This window comes from Thunnus albacares, chromosome 13 (assembly GCF_914725855.1).
Source record: "Thunnus albacares chromosome 13, fThuAlb1.1, whole genome shotgun sequence".
NCBI classification, from domain to species: Eukaryota; Metazoa; Chordata; class Actinopteri; order Scombriformes; family Scombridae; genus Thunnus; species Thunnus albacares.
The window spans coordinates 29420975-29438575 of record NC_058118.1 but is presented as its reverse complement, the minus strand read 5'-3'; the positions used below and the strand labels follow the sequence as shown (position 1 = coordinate 29438575).

The following is a 17601-nucleotide window of genomic DNA, read 5'->3' as shown; positions in this document are numbered from 1 at the left end:
TTTTCAGCCCCGGAGGTTGCCACTTGGTCTCGACCAGCTGATTCCTCTTTCATCCACAACAAGAACTTTAGAATTTAAAGAATAACTACACACCCCAAATTCTGCTATCTCCCTCCCTCCCAGAGTATTTTTAAAAATGCAGCAGAGGACTTCAGGGCAACAACTGTTGGGGGGAATGGCCTCGTTGTTATGTAGTGTGGGAGGGGGAGGTATTTCATGACATAGATAAGTCCCAAATGGTCGAGCATTGGCCCTGCGAGGTTCAGGGCTGATTTAAAACAAAATAAAAGCTGTTGAGCCATTTTCAAGCCATGAAATTGAGATTTTTTTTCTAAAAAACATCGACATTGATGTGTTTCATCACAGTACAGTCATATAATTTAGTTTAAGTGTGTTTAACCTCTTTAAATCAAAACAAAACTGAGAGTCTACAGCAATGCGGTGGCTGATTTTGTGTGTGTGTGTGTGTGTGTAGAATGGGAAGCTGGTGGGTAAGGGGAACACGCTGCACCTGCAGGACGCCACCTATGACACAACAGGAGAGTACGTATGTGAGGTGACCGTTCCCTCCCTCCCCACCCTGCACACCAGCGGATCCGTTCACATCATCGTCCAAGGTCAGTGATCCGCTACACCATCGAACAACTTCTCTTTATGAATGATACGATGCTAAAGGGAAGCTTCTAAATACTAGACTTTTTTCTAGAGTCTTCTACATTAGATGTATCGCTGAAGCCAAAACAAAGTTTGGTGGTTTCCATCCACCAGTTTTTTACGCATATCCAGTTTGTCCTCAAAGAATTTAGTGGGAATGCAGGAACCTCAGGGTGAAAAAAAGAAGCTGAAATATTGCAAAAATGTTTTTATGCTTGGCCGAAGTGGAAAAGTTGGCATATCCAAAAAGAAGAAGAGAGAGATGTCTTCCTATTTGATCGCCCTGAGTGACCGTTGGCAGGTGAAATAAAAGATTGCATCACATTAAAAACCGACCAGGAAAGAGATTTGAGTTTGCCTTTTCAGCCACCGGATGCCTTTTACTGTAATGTGAAACATATGTGCACAAAGTAGCTTAATGTTGAACAGAGAGCAGAACTGACTGGAATTCATTTGTGAGTAAAAACAATATTTCTGTTAAAAGAGAGTATGACCTGCTCCTGTTGTTGTACTCGAAACGTATTAACAGAAAATCAACAGCATACAGCAAAGGGAAGTAGATCAGAAAAGAGGCTAATAGTAAGGCTACTAAAAGACGATGTGTGTGTGTGTGTGTGTAGGTGGTCCCCAGCTGGTGGGAGTGGAGCAGGAGGTGCAGCTGGAGGAGGCAACAGGCAGGATGGTGAACCTGAGCTGTGAGGCGAAGGGACATCCACCTCCCAGCATCTCCTGGAACATCATCGGCAGCCAGGTATCCATAATGACCCGCAGCACGAAACTGACTTCATGACAGCTGGAGATGCAATTCATCATCCAATACTCATGAACAATAGACTCTACTTATGATTAAAGTTTAAAGTTTGCATGTGAAGTTGATCAGAGCAACATATTGAATTAAAGTCTTGCACTATGAGTGTACGGACCAAATCTGACAGCTGATTTATATGAAGTGCTTTTGGAGATATTTGAGTCGATGGCATTCACACAAACTAACAGCCTGTTTGAATATGGAAGTTATTCAGTCTCAAAATACTAGTATGTAATTGGTTCAGACTTTGCAAACTACTTTTGTTCCCTGTTGTTTTTTTGTTTTATTTGTCTGGAGAAGCTGATAATGACACAGCTGAAAAAAGCTGAAATTATAGTTGCCGGGTCCGTTAGGGTCCTCTAGGGTCTGTGTGACGTAAATTTCGTCATCAGATGGCTCTGTGCGGACATCCGCGTACCTGCAATTTGTTGTGTCCGCGCGGACCTGTTCGCACCAGTCCGTGCGGTCGCAGCGCTGTGTTCCTGTAGACGGCGATCTACTGTGTGGAACGTGTCCTCCACGCAGACCCCAGACGGTAGAACAAACACATCAACTATCCGTCCGTGGTGTCCGCAGCTGTCCGTGTGCGAGTCCGTCCACTCGGGAGTTTAAATGAAGCTGAAAGGCCTTTACACACTGGGGGGGCGACACGAATAAACGACACAAAATTGCGAAATAATTGCCTGCGAATAGTTCGCATCAAAACTATTCACACCGGCAGCGATGCGAATTTGCGACGGAAACACAGAAAAATGAATTAGCGCTCCTGAGAGGATAAACTGCCTTCACCAAGCTGACTGACAGCAGGGAGTTACTGAACCTAAACAGTTTGCATGTCGGCTCCACGGGAAGAAATTCACAGTGTTTGTATTTATAAATACATGATGATGATGCATCAACGTAGCGAGTGAACCTACCTGTCTGCCTGCAGTGCTCACAGACAGACCGGGAGCTGATCAATCAATATAGATTCGTTCAAAACACACACAGCAGGATACTCAACACCCTACGTGGGCCGACGCAAGAAACAGCTGTCTGTGCAGATTATGCTTTGTGATTTGTTGATGCTTTTATTCGCTGTGTGAAAACTTTAAAAACATCAACCTTGTTCCGAAAAAAAATCACGTTGCTTTTTCGCCTCGTAATATTTGCGTTTTGTCTGAAAAAAAAATTGCGTCCAGTGTGTAAAGGCCTTAAGTGTCATATCGGTGATTTGCAGGTGAAAAAGTCGAACCATCTATTAAAAGTTTCATTTTTTAGATAATAACCTTTGTTTCAGTTAGTTTGTTTACTATTTTCAACATAAAGCAGGTTCGACCGGTTCTACTGATCGTTAGAATGCTTTACAAACATTATTTATGTTTTCTGTTTTGCAAGTTGACAAGTGAGACACCAACACTACTGGCAGCTTTTTCCTCGATTTATTCTGTAGTTTTGCTAGTTGTGACAACCTGCAGTATTTTGACTATGAGAGTATAGGCAGCAGGTAACGCTGCTGAATGGAGAGAAAGAAATGTTCATGTTGTCCTCATCAACAAGGTGTGTGTGTGTGTGTGTGTGTGTCTGTCTCCACAGAGCTGGAATGAGGTGATGAACAAGGCGAATGAGCACATGACTCACAGCGTGATCTCAGTCAAGGTCACCTCGGACATCAGCGCTCAGTGCAACGCCTCCAATGACATGGGCACTGAAGTCAAAGCTTTCAGCATCAAAGCCAGTAAGAGACTATTAGTCTTTACTACTAGTAAATCTTCTTAAATGTGTTTGATTTCACATCCTCAGCAGTCACATTTGCATCAATTAGTGCTGGTTCCTGTCATGTTTTTTCATATTTTACCCCGTTTAGTACAAATCTTTATTCAGATGTGACGGGACGGCACCTCGATGCTTGTTCATAGAGGGAGCGGCGTTTCTGTTCTCTCACAGGCTGCATCACTGATAGATTTTAAAAACCTGCTTTTTAGGCTTTTGTAAGCCTTAAGGATGCCCTCAAGACATGTTAAAGACATAAAAATACTCTGCCTTGAATAATAATTTGTGTCTAATATGGTTTTTCCACAAAAAAAAAAGTTCAGTTACCTAGTTAGAAATTCTTAAAACTAAATCTCCTCCTTCTCCCTCATTAAAAATCCAGAATCTATGAATATGTAAATATTTTTTATTTAAAAAGTAACCGCTGGACACCAGGTGTCTCCTTCTTCACTGTAAAGTCTCTTCTCAGCGTTTGTGCTCTGGAGGCTTCAAGTTTCCACATCACACTTGTGTTAAGTTGCATCTCGGATCAGGATCAGCTTCCTAAATAGTTGTGATGTCACAAATCCTGCTCGTAGGTTCACGCCTGTAACTTAGCTTCTTAGCGAGCTCATCTTTAAACACATGAACGTGATACATAATACGTCATTTTGCACAGCGAAGCTCAAACATCCAACTGAAGGAACAAGAAGAAAAACACTTTTTTTTGAGTGAAAGACGACTTTAATTATGATCATGAGTGCAGGAGACAGTCGCTGCGTTCTCACAGTGAATCTCATCAATTTCATCATTTATTAGAGAATTCTGGTCATAATTTCCTGTTTGCTCACTTGTTGTATGCAAAACATATTACTGGATATTCATAATTTTTGTTTATGGAGGGAGTTCTGTTCTGATGATTGTTGTGGTTGTATGAGGTTTTTTTTTAATTTCTTTAATTTAATTCACACAAATTTTCTTCTTATAGTATTCTTTTTATGTATTTATTTATTTAATGCTTTATTTAAACAGGTTGTCTGATTGAGATTAGGATCTTTTTCAAGAGAGACCTGTGTACAAGAATAAACAATTACAAGTGGAATTGTAAATACTCGAGTATATCATTTTGAAATCTTCAAATGAAATGAGAGAGTTTAATTTCTACATTTCTTGTAGCTCACAGAGCTGAGTATTTGAAACCAGTTCCTCCCAGTTTAATGTGAACATGAGGTACATTTGAAGAAGTGTAATTATATGTGACCAGAGATCAGAAGTAACGAGGCAGTTTTAGCAGCAGAGTCTTACAGATGAATAACGTACAATGCTGCGCACACACACACACACACACACACACACACACACACACACACACACACACACACACACACACACACACAGGGACGTTTCAGGCTCTGCCTTCCTCAGCGTCTGTGTGTTAATCAGGTGTCTGATATCAGCGATTATATTGACTCCACCTCTCAGTCATCAGTTTAACCCTCCCGCCATAAAGTTTCAGGTGTCGTGGATTAATTACTATCCAGTAAACTATACAGCGTGTGAACAAATAGGAATTAAATGAGAGTCCTAACTTAATATTATATGCTTGTGGACTGTCAGACATTATATAATATGTAGCAGAATTCTCAAATTAATTATGGCTTCAAATTAATTAAGCTTCAACTACAGAAGGTGTTTAAAAACCCATCGCTGGTGCAGCCTGTGAGAGAACAGAAAAACACTCTTTTTCTTTGATTTTATAACTTTACAACTCAAACACCAGGTGACAAATACTCCAACGAGCATTAACCTTCAAACAGACACCCATGTTTGAATGCCAAAAAAAGCCATTTATATAACAGATAGAAGACGCCAGAACATATTCAGTCCCTCAGTTTTCGCTCACACCTCCACAGCGATACGGGATTGTGTGTAATCAGGAAAGCAGCCGGGAATTAAATATGAGACGTACGTGTGTGTGTGTGTGTGTGTGTATGTTTGGGTAAAAGCTGCCCCGCTCTTAAGTGTTGTTCTACTTGTTCACAGTTCCCATGGTCACCTCAACTGCTCCCTTCTCTCCCGGTAAGATCGTTACCCTACAGTCTCCTCCTCTTGTCCCTCTCGCTCCGCTTTTTTTTTGTTTTGTTTTGTTTTGTTTTTCCAACTCAAAGACTTTCTTCTGTCTCAATATTCACACTTTCAACTAAGTTCTGTCCGTGACAATGAAGCATCGGGACGACTGTGTACATTATTTATGATTTTCAGACAGAGACTCCACACTAGGACTTGTCTTTGGTTTGCTGGCAGATCTTCTGGATGGCCTGCGGGCTTATTAAATATTCTACTTGATATAGAGAGAAAAATCATAACACCAGCAAATTCGAGCACGCCAAGCCTTGTAATGATACTTGCATTCCTACCAAATGCTCTCCAGTTGTAAAAACATTATTTGTTCATCCCAAACACAAACACGTTACAAAACACTGAAAACAAACCGTCTCCCACTTCAACAGACTTTTCCAGACAGTCGTGTATTTTTATGGCGGTTTTTTACATACCAGGAAAAATTGCTGTAAAGTATGGAGAAGGGGGCATTATTATGGGGTAATTTTCTGACTTTGTCTGAGCCTTCATTTCATACCATTAAAATCTTCACTGGCCTGTTGGGAATACAGCAGCCAAATTAAGTACGTTTTACTCCCACCCGTTAAAAAGAACAAAAAAAAGGAGAAACAATGTGAAACATATCTGTCAGGAAAATAGATCCTGTTTACTGGTCGCATTTCTAATTATTAACCTCTTCTAGGAGTCACACAGACCGACAGTCTCGACTCGACTAGAAACACTTATACGTTCCCTCAGAGTAGAACATGAGAGATATTTATGAAGTTTCCTACGAGCAAGGAGCGTAAGCGCTATTTTAAAATTGAATTACATCACTGTTTTATGACTCTAACAATGACGTCGTCTCAGTCCAGCGTATTCAAAATGCTGATCTAGCCATAAAAGAGCATCACAGGTAAAGGCTCAAATTTGTGATAAATGTCGGCCCAGAAGTATCAACTGTTGGAGCAGCAGAACGTGCTGTGAACAAAAATCAAGAATCAATTAAAAGTTTGTAAAAGTTCTAAAGCTTTTAAGAGGGTTAAAGCAGAAGATCATAAAGATCAACCTTTGGCTGGATAACATATTTGTATCATTTAATTAATAGATAAATTCTCAGACAAACCATGAAATAAAAACAAGGCTAGCTTGATGCAGTGATGTAAATGTCACCTTGTAATAGTAGGAATAACACAGGTGTAAATAATAACATTAACGATGGCTGAATTATATTTAGCTGCTTCTGTCTGTTTCAGGCTCCTTGTATTGTTCATCCTGGCTCACTGCGACGCTCGTTAACGTTATTAGTAACAGCTGTACTTTTCCCCGCTGGAGCGTTAAGACCTTTAACTGCCAGAAGAAGCAGAATCTGGGAGTAAAGATAACGGAGATCTGTTTTTCTTCTGTCCCACCTGTCTGCTCACAGCTCTGAATATATAACGAAGTCCCAGGTGCACCAAAGGATGAAGAGCATCTCAATCCGTCCACAGTCTTTCCAAAACAACTACATTATTATTACTACACCAAGTTTTTCCTGTGCTTTTCTTTTTTTTTCTGCTGTATGTGTGTTTTTTGTTTTCTTCCAAAAATATTCATCCCAACAACAAATTCACACATCAGGAAAGTTACCTTCAGGTGTTGGACAGTGGGGAGAGGTGAAGGTTGAAGGGACACATGACTCTGATGCATTAAACATGTTGGATTACAGCAGACAGCTGGACATGTTAGTAATAGTGCACTGACTTGCTATGATTTCTGTCTGTCGTCATCGTCACTGACATGCATCCTTGAAATGTCTCTTTCACACCTTCTGCTTGTGACTGCTGCTTTGCTTTATGTTTACACTTTGGTTGCGACAAAATCTGCTTTTTTTTTTCACTTTTATTTACAGCTGAGTGGAGCCTGTAATCCTGACATGAGTGTGTTATGAATACAGTCGTGAATTATGACAAAAACATAAGTAAATATCTCCTCTCGTGTAGTTGGAGACTGTTTGAACAGGAATCTGCAGGCTGAGCTGCCAAAATATAATCTTGGATACAAAACAAGATGACAGGGTTTGAAATGATAAACGAACACAAACTGAAGAAGCAGATTATTAAAAACAAAGTGTCCTCTTTGTTTTGAATAACTCATCTTTACTTCATGAATGTAATCCTAATAAAGTCAGATATTAAAGCTACGAGTCACAGAACAAAATAAATGACATTTTTGTGCCCAAATATAATAACATCATTTCACACTTGGCTAATTATCTCTTATGCGTAAGGAAACTGAATTTGTTAAATAAGCCACTTAGGAAATAAAGTAGTTGCAATGTGAAGGTGTAGAACAGAACTTTCCTTGTTTTTAAAAGGGTAATCCGGTTATTTAGTGTCGCGCTTCAGTTAAGTTGTTGAATTTGCAAGAAGCAGATTAACAAAAAAGGAGTCAGCAATATTCTGACTTTTAGATATGCACTTCCTACAATTCAACCAATAGTTTCTCTTTTGTTAGACCTTCCTTCTCGGGAAAAAGTCCGTAAGCATCCCAGTTCATTTAACTTCACGTCCCCTTTACCTACAACAGGTTCATGATCTCAGGTGCACGACTACGGCTTTGTCCACATCATCAGTGTTGTTTGTGATTGAAGTGATTCTAACATGTGATTGACCTCTCTGTCTGTCTCTGTGTGTGTGTTTGTGTAGCTGAAGGCAGCGGAGTGATCATAGTGGTGATCATACTGAGTCTGCTGCTGCTCGCCATCCTCGGCAGCGTTCTCTACTTCCTGCACAAGAAGGGAAAGATCCCCTGCGGGCGCACGGGGAAGCAGGAGATGTGAGTACCGTCTCTTCTAATGCTGCGATGTCTACAGAGCAACACAACACCTTTTTAATGTCTGGCAATATTCTGTATTTTTCTGTTTGTCCACAAATCCCCATAAATCTATGAACTCAGTGATGAAGTATTATTCCTCACACGAATGAGACACACTGTCGCACTTACTGACACATTCCTTCATTATTTTGGGTCAGTCCCACATTCAATCTGCAGCTGAAAATAGTCCCCAAGAAATGCACTAGTTACTCCTGTTTGAGTGATGTTTACTAAAAACCACAGTGACCAGCTTGATTCAATTACCCTTTTTATCTGAAAGTTTATATTTGTGACCTTTTTTAAAAGATGAATTGGCTTTAGGTTGAGAGCCACAGACAGGCTGAGGAAGTTGAAAAGTATTGTCCTTTAAGACTAACTCACTTAAGACTAAGATTATAACTAATGTTAAACTAGAAATGCATTTCCCGCGGAAAATGCATGTGAATGCTGAAAACTGGAAGGAATCACAAAGCATTGCTGAAAATATTAAACACTTGTTCAGGATCCCCGTCTGTACAAATAGAATTTAATTACCATGGCATGTTACATTTAAGAGATTTGGCAGTTAATAAGTAGTATGGCGGTGTTTTGGTTATGACCAGTAGGCGGGGCTATTGGTGCCATGATTCAGTATGTCCTGAAAACCAAGTTTCATTTCATTAAAGACAACAGAATTGTTGAAATATCATGTTATAAGGTTACTTTAGCGCCCCCTTTGGGCAGAACTTTATGAAACGTTACACACGTCTGTAAGGTCACCTTGTGTACGACATTTCCAAATTTGGTCACAATCCGATTCAGTATTGAGGAGTTATTGACCATTAAGTGCATTAGGCCACGCCTTCAAAAGTTTGTTAACCAATAACAGACAAACCATAAGAGATATCTGTAAATAAATGAATAAGTTGTGTTCGGGGTCCTCTAAACATGGTATGTATCAAGTTTGGTGAAGATTGGATGAAATATGTGCCAACAGAAGCAAAACATATGTTTATTAAAAAAAACAAAATGGCGGAAAAATTTTATAGGCGCAAATGGGCGTGGCCTATATCAGTCTACTCAGCATCATCCAAGGAACATCCTGACCAAATATTTTTTAATAGGACTTAACGTTCATGAGTTATTAGCCAAAAGGCTAAACGTGTAATAACTGACCACATGTTGGCGCTATTGGAACCATATTATAATATGTTAAGCACTTCGACATGGGACACCTGTACATCAAATATGAACAGTCAAGCACTTTGAGTTTTTGAGATATTAGCTTTCAAACATTCCTCCCATAGACTTCCCATTATAAATTTTAATATTTTAAAAATTTATATAAAATCACTGGAATATGCTAGAAAGCTGAAAAGTAATAGCACACATGTCCTTAAAGAGCTGAACATTTTGATATTTGAATGGTTTCTGTCAGTCAAAGTATAGAGGAGTTGAAAGCTTGCAAAAAACATACGGAAGAATAATAAATAAAGATTTGCTTAACCTTAAAACAGACTGCTTTCAGCATTCACACTAAATAAGGAATGTCATATGCAGTCACCTGGGTTTTTGTTAAATGCCTCCTGTCTGCCCGCAGCACCAAAGAGAAGACCACCAAAGATGACATCGTCGTGGAGATGAAGACCAACACAAAGAATGAGGAAGCTGTCCTGCTAAAAGCCGTCAATGGAGACAAAAAAGGCCCCAATGACAAGGTAACTATAGCGGTGCATGAATAGGACTTCAGTATTTCACAATGTGAAAACAAAACTGAAATGTTCACTATCACCCCACAAACTAACATACAGTTGTGCTCTTTGGTTTTTACCATTTGAGAGGCTAAAAGTAAAGTTTGTCTCATAAAAGTGGTTGGAAAAAGTGTAGACTGTAGATGTAAATATGTAAATACTGTATTTCAGGAAATGCACAGTTGGCTCATTTACATGGTCGACGTCCTTTTTAACAGAAGCTGTTTGACATTTTGGTTTGTAATGTTTTTTGGTTAGTAGATGTGGCTTCAGCATCAGTTACAAATAACTTGATACCAGCTCGCTAGCATGCAGAGAAAGAAAAGATTTATGGATGTACAAAAACGTTTGTGACATGAGAATAGTTTGACATAGCTGGGATCTGGGAGTGCGGTTACATCACAACAATGAAGTGTGACAGGCCATGAAACATAAGCAGTCAGATGATCAGACAGGCTGTAAACGAGCCAGATTATCTAAAATACTTTACATAGAAGTTAAACTGAGAGCAAGGGAACCTGAAATGTTGGTATTAATCCGTCACTGCTCAAGAAAACTTGTGGACGCAAACAACTACAAGGACTGATCGCCCGACTGCTCGTGTTTCCTGCCACATCGGGCTTTTAGTGATGATGCTGAGTTTCCAGATGCTATTTACAGTCTTAATTTTACTGGTTGAAATGGTGGACAAAACGAGGAAAAATAAAACATGGTAATAAACTGGAATTACCTGTTAACCCTTTCATGCATGAATTATGATAACCTCAGTCAGGATGTGTTTTTATTCCTCTTTAGGCATGGAAAACACATTTTTCAAGGAGTTTGTCCAACTTAGTGGACAGATGATTAATTATCTCCCAACATAAAATCAATACTTGGAAATTTTAACAGTTGTATTACTCCTTGGTTGTTACTTGATGTTACACAATTGTATTTACCTGCAAGAGTCTATTACTATAGAAGGAGCTGAAGAGCATTTCCGGCTGGCAGGCGGCCATCTTGGTTTTGAGCTTTTACAGTCTACGGGTGCATCCCAAGTCTCTTAAATTGCATCCACGTTTCCCTCACTTGCGTCTTAGTCCCTCCCACCGTGGATGCAAGGAGAGACGCAAGGAAACCAAGCGAGGAGAGAGGAAACGAGGAAATGTGTTTTAAGAGACATGAGACGTCCTCTCCTCTGAAGCGTCATGTGAAGAGACGTCCGTTTCTGATGACAGTGACAGCTGATCACAGCTGGATCAGCTGTCAGTCGGCTTTAACAGCTGTAGAAACTTGTGATGGAGTTTGTGTCTGCACACGTGTGCACTGTGTTAATACTAATAAAGGTTCACAGTTAGTTTCCTCTCTGCAGCCTGTTACCTGTTTAACAAACACCTAAATAAAAACCTGCATTCTGCATTTATACTGTGTCCTGCACAGACGCACAGGAACCATTTGTACTTGCAGAATGTGTTTATACTATTTATTGATTATTTGTATCTGTGTTTTTTGATAATCCTGATAGTGAGTTCATCATTCAGTAACCCAGAATATGATCAGAGTGTCTTCTGAACACTGGAAAATATGTATTTGGCTAAATGTTTCAGGAAATGATGTGACTCATATCAAACCTGACGTTCAGGAATTTTGAGCCTCACATGTGACTGAATGGAAATGACGATAAATTATGTAAAATATAAATGTGTTGAACTGTTTTTATGGATCAAATTTTTGTCAGGAAGAGTCTGTCTGTTTAATGCAGGAAATAAACAGAAAAATCTTTCTAATACATGAAGAAAGTTGTTAATGGTTCTTTTGTTGATCAGGTCGACAATTAATAGATTTTAATTATATGATGAATCAGAAAACAAGTAAAACATAAAACTTGGGAGTGATACACTTAATTTTAATCTGTAATCTGCCTCCACTTCAATATGAAACTGCAGTGATGTATCAGATCAGTCTGATCAGCTGCAGCGTCCAATCAATAACTGATATCCAATAAGGGGGCGTGTTGGCCGGTAAAAGACTTCCGTGAAGGCCGCTCTCGTGTTTCCTCGCTCCTCCGAGCAAAATAAGAGACTTGGGACGCTCGTCAAAATGGCGCATCAGGAACAACTTCCGGTTCAGGCGAGGAGCCATAAAATAAGAGACTTGAGACGTACCCAGTCTATGGTTTTGTGTAATTTGTGTTGCACTTACAAAGGCTGGCCAATAGATGGCAGCGTATGGGACGACACACTAGAGTCCACTGTGTCGGCTGATGTGCAACTACACCATGAAAACCCCCCATGCATATATAAGAAAACAGCTTTTGTAGTGACCACTATGCATGAAAGGGTTAATTGCATATCACAACTTCTTTGTCCTGTGTAGTAAGTGTTGCTTACAGCTGTGTCCTCCTCTGTCCTTCCAGTAAACCCCCCCGCCGCCCCCACCACCCCCCCCGACGGACGAGCGGTGACGTCTTGAAGCCAGCTGTCAGTGTGTGTCGGAGCTGCGGAAGCCTCCACCGATCTGAAACCTGCAGGGTAACACCACCTCATAGACCGGACACTCCCCCCCCCCCCCCGCCCCCCCCCCCTCATCCCATCATGCTTTGTAAATCAACAGTATTCAGTAGATTCACGAAACCCGCCAACACACACTCACACAGGTATGACAGGTGTGATGAATGTTTGCTTCCACAGTTCCTCCGTTTTGTGTTTTTTTTTGTACTATTTCCTCAAACTGTTGTTCATCGTGTGTATGATGGTGCCTCATCTTCATCATCTTCTTCTTTTTTTTTTTTTTTTTTATGAAAGTGTATATATTATATATATTTTGTTATTTAAGATATTTTGGCACTCAGATTTTCATTTCATGGTAGCGTCTGGCTCGTGTGCATGTTGATCCGTGTTCATTGGTCCGGAGTTTTAGGACGTCAGAGACCAAACGCTGCGTCTGTTCAGCAGCTCTTTACTGTTGGTTCACAGTCACACCGAGAGGAGGCTTGTCAGTGTGTTTGCTCAAGTTTTTGATCGATTCCAACATTTGTAGAAATTGATTTTAAAATTTGATGTTTTCAAGCCAAAAAAAAAAAGACGAATACTGAGGTGTTAATGTCTCGTTTAGGTGGGAAAAAAAAAACCTCTGATCAACATTTAGATCATCAGGAGACATAATCAGATCAATAATATCTATAAAAAACTGCCAATCAGACACACTGGAGGCCTTTTCTTTTGCAAACTGCTGTCAAGCCCTTGTACTGTTTGTAAATACATGTAGTGTACAGACCCGTTAGCGGTGGCCTTGGACTGTTACTGAAGGTGAAAAGGTCAAAGGTTAGTGATCTGCTGTGCCTGTGTTGAGAATGCATCATACACTGAATTAGTTTCTTGTTTCTTGGGTTTGCTCTGTGTATTTTCTTTGTGTTTTTTTCCACTGAGAGCTAGTTGAGCCTGAAGGACTGCTCCGGTGTTTGTGCATGTTTAACACATTTACTACAGATAACACACACACACACACACACACACACACACACATCACACATGCAAAAAGGTTTTCTTTCATTTGCAGGCAGCCATTAGTTCTTGTTTCAGCTGACCGACACTTAAAACATGCTTGACTTCGATTATCCACCATAGTGAACATTTCTGCTCTAAATCTGAATATTATTCCATGTTAATGTTGTTTTAGATCGATATGGAAAGTCTGCAGACATGACGTTCACTGTGACGGTTTAAGCAAGTTTCAAGTGTTTTTAATACATGAAACGAATATAAAGCGATGGCTGCAGAAGGTAGAAAATACATGAAAATGTCTGAATTAGAGAAATCCCTGCCGAGCTTTGAAAAACTCAGAAGATTGTTAAAATAACACTTAACGATGCTTTAAAAGTCTTTCCTGAATCCTCAAAGACTCTTTAACCATCTGGATGTAAAATTAACAAATTAAACAAACAAGACAATTTTCAACCTCGAATGTAATTGCAAACAATCCAAACAAAGTCAGTAATCCTGGAATGTCTTTGCCCAATTTGTAGAATGTTTTATTATTATTACATTTATAAGATTATTTAATAGTTTCATACACAATAACACATTTATATTTTTATTTGTACAATATGAAGGCAAGAAAAACAAGAGTTGCATCTTGAGAAACGAGTAAAAAACCTTTTTATGGATGAGGATTCTGGAAATACCTTCAGAGCAATGATTAGTTTTTCAAAAAATCATCAGGGATTCATCTTGTCTGCGATTCGAACGTAATCTACAACAAGTCAGAACTGCCTAATTTGTAGTAAATCAGCTACAACATGCGAGAAGGCCGGTCTGCTCCTTTAAGGGCCGGCGTTGTGAATATGACGTGTTGGTTGTTCACTGTGTAGGTTTTGTGAAAAGGTTTGTTGCTGAGAGCGCTACATTGCCCAATGACTTGCAACATTTAACAAGTAGTGATACGTTTTTTTTCTTTGTTTGTTTGTTTGTTTGTTTGTTCCACTGAGTTGAGATGTTGACATTGTAGAAATATCCAGGTACAGGACGTCCTCAGGCAAGAAGTATCCTCATGTGTAGCGACGACGACGCTGTTTTTATGGTTTTAGAAAAGCTGCACGAAGCCATAACACCAAACGTCTCCTGTGTGCAGTTAAATATTTCTGCTTTGATTCATAAAATCTGCATCTTTTAAGTTTTAAAAAAACAACTTTTCAACACAACGTTTATTGTTCTGGACTTTTCACCAGTGGGGAAAAAAAAAACATGTTTGAAACTGATCATTGAATTTTTTTTTTTTTTTCTAAATGTGTGTAAATTAAGTACTGTACATGTGATTCTTTGATGCTTGCAGGTTTTTTTTTATATTTTTTGCAAGAAAATAATGCCAAATAAAAATGTTTCATTTAAAGAGAAACCTTTTTTCTGTCTATTTCTTCTATATTTTATATTATTATATGTTTCTGTGTTTGCAGAGGTAGAGTAGTTCATGCTGGAACGGGCTTTTCAATTGCCCAAAGCCTCAATATGAAACAGAACAATAGTGAGTTCAGTGCTTCACAGTCCCACAGTGGAGGAGGCAGGAAGGAGCGTTGCCTCCAAACCGCTGTCAGCACGAGCAAGAAATGACTTCAACAGTAGCTCAGATTTCCAGCCGGAGTCTGTGAGGAGAGACGGGAGGAAGGACAGAAAACACAGCTCACATCTGCAATGAATTCAGGCACCGCAGCTCACGGGCCGCCTTTCACAATCCAAGACAAACTGGCAGTTGTCCATTCGTTTAGCATACGGCGTACAGCTCCAGGTGGAGACGAACTGATAGCGCCTTGTTTCATGCTTTTATTTTGTCCTGTTCAAATGCGTTGCTGATACAACCATTTCACATTTTACTCATCGTGTCTTTAACCAAAGTGCATTTTCTATTATGCTGATATTGTTAGTTTGCACCACAAACTAAATTGATTCACCTCCGTTGTACTGGGTTGAAAGTAGATTTCAAGATATAGTTTATTGTCGTTTTCTTCTTCTTGTTTCTTCCTCCCGGCCCACAGCAGTGCAACAACAGAAAGCATAAAGATATACTGTATATCTAAAAAAAAATCCCTTTAAAAAAATGATAAAATCCCAAGAGATTTATATGTATATAAAAAAAAGAACGAGCAGTTATCAGCACAGTGCATCAAAGTTCATGTCTCAGTTGGATGTAGACAGCTCACCACTGATGGGGGAGTTAAATAATCCAGTTTGCTGTCCAGAGAACTTTAGACAACAGATATCTGCAAACCTGGACAAACCAAATGATCTGAATGGATTGATGCCAACAGAGGAAAGTGATATTTTTTTTACTGATTTTGGGTGAACAAAACCTTTAAAACATGAGCAGTAGGGGAGAATGGAGTAAATAGAGCCACCCCCTTTATCTAGGTAACCATAAGCAAAAGTAATCATGTGACCACAGATTAAGAAAGTATAGTTCACATCACTCGATCCATCTTGGACTCCAGCACATGGAGAGAGTGATCAGCCAATGGTCATGCCAAGTGAATTCCAAGTTATCAGTCTTGTATCTTAATTAAAATAGATTTGTTTTGGACATTATTACATGTCAATTTAAGTCAATGTAAGCTACAAAACAAGGTCATAAACTCAGCATAACTGTGGATCTGAGCTACTGTGTGAAACAGTTTTGTCAGAATGGAGGTTGTGGGGTAAAACGTGCCAGTGATGTTGGGGCAAGTTGAGCCAATGGATCAATTTACCCCCCAAAAATTATTTTCTGATATTCTAGAGACCCTGTTCATGTTTGATCCTTGTCACAAGTGCAAGACAGGTGATAAATTAAAGGAAAAACCAACATAAAGCGTCTCAGTAAGGCGTTGGACCACCACATGCTGCCAGAACAGCTTCAATACACTTTGGCATTGATTCTACAGTCTCTGAACTCTTCTGGAGGGATGAACACTAATCTTCAAAGAGATATTTCCTCATTTGGTGTTGTGATGATGGTGGTGGAGAGCGCTGTCTAACACCTCAGTGCAAAATCTGCCGTAGGTGTTCAATGGGGTTGAGATCTGGTGACTGTGAAGGTCATAACATATGATTCATATCACTTTCATCAAACTATTCAGTGACCCCTCGCGTCCTGTGAATTGGGGCATTGTCATCCTGGAGGAGACCACTCCCATCAGGATAGAAATGTTTCATCACAGGATAAAGCTGATCACTCAGAACAACTTTGTATTGATTAGCAGTGATTCTTCCCTCTGAGGGGACATGTGGACGCAAACCATGCCAGCAAAAATGCCCCCCACCAGCATAACAGAACCACTAGACCCCCTCACTGCAGGGGTCCAGCATTCAGACCTGGACCAGTTTTTCCTTTACAAAAACACATTTACACACACATTCTCTCTGTATCTAACACACAAAGATCACAGTTTAATCTTTACTGGAAATGTTTCGGTAACATGTTGAACAACAGGACACAAACATATGATTTTACTTAAAAGTACAAGTTTTTGCCTTTTGTTAAATTGATGACATTAATAAAGTTCAAAATTATTTTTAATTCTATAATTAATTTTGTTTGATTTTGTGTAATTTTTATATCAGTATTTAATGTTAGCACTATTTACCGACAGGGAGGTTTATTATTTACCCCATCCCCATACCCTTGGGGTAAGTTGTGCCAATGGAGTAACTTTTTTTGATGGGTCATTGTTCTAAAACCATAATAATTAGATAACTTCCATGGATACACAACAAGCTGAGGTATATATAGGAACTATTATTTGAAACAAATACACTTTTATTTCGCAGTAAAATCATCAAATGTAAAAAGTGGCTCATGTTACTCTGTTCTCCTCTATGTATGATATACATTTTAACACAGTACTACTAGTAACCTGTACTTATTTAATTGTCATAAAGTGGTTTAATTTGAAAAAAAAAAGATTTTTAAATATGTTTAAAGCTGCTATAATCAATATTTTTATATGAACAATAGAAAGGAGTATGAAAGACGTCGCTTGTAGAGAATTATCACCTGTCTGCAGTTCATCTCAGCTCTGTGAGGCGTTAAAGTGTCAGTTCATTGTTTTTGGTTTTATGGTCCACAACTGTTTTGGTTCATTCTCACCACTCTCACGTTTCCAGCAGCTGGTTTTTAGTGAAAAAGCTCTAAATAAAACCCACTGTTCACTACCTGCTCAGCAGCAAACGGTAAACAGACACAGTTAACGACTAGCTGGTGAACATAGTGGAGCAT

The 17601-nt window shown here is 39.4% G+C and overlaps 1 protein-coding gene across 3 annotated transcripts in view; it reads left to right on the top strand.

Annotated features, from left to right (window-relative positions):
- mcama (melanoma cell adhesion molecule a) overlaps window positions 1–13802 on the top strand; it is a 63304-nt gene extending 49502 nt beyond the window's left edge. Inside the window, exons 10-16 of one of the 3 annotated variants that reach the window (XM_044370202.1) lie at window positions 476–617; window positions 1275–1405; window positions 3038–3179; window positions 5237–5272; window positions 7981–8110; window positions 9729–9852; window positions 12301–13802. In XM_044370202.1, coding sequence (XP_044226137.1) covers window positions 476–617; window positions 1275–1405; window positions 3038–3179; window positions 5237–5272; window positions 7981–8110; window positions 9729–9852; window positions 12301–12330 — 735 coding nt within the window. In that variant the 3' untranslated portion in view covers window positions 12331–13802. Of the gene's footprint in view, window positions 1–475; window positions 618–1274; window positions 1406–3037; window positions 3180–5236; window positions 5273–7980; window positions 8111–9728; window positions 9853–12274 lie in introns of all 3 variants that reach the window. The other 2 variants (XM_044370203.1, XM_044370204.1) reach the window with 2 other exon arrangements.
- The last annotated feature ends 3799 nt before the right edge of the window (window positions 13803–17601 follow it).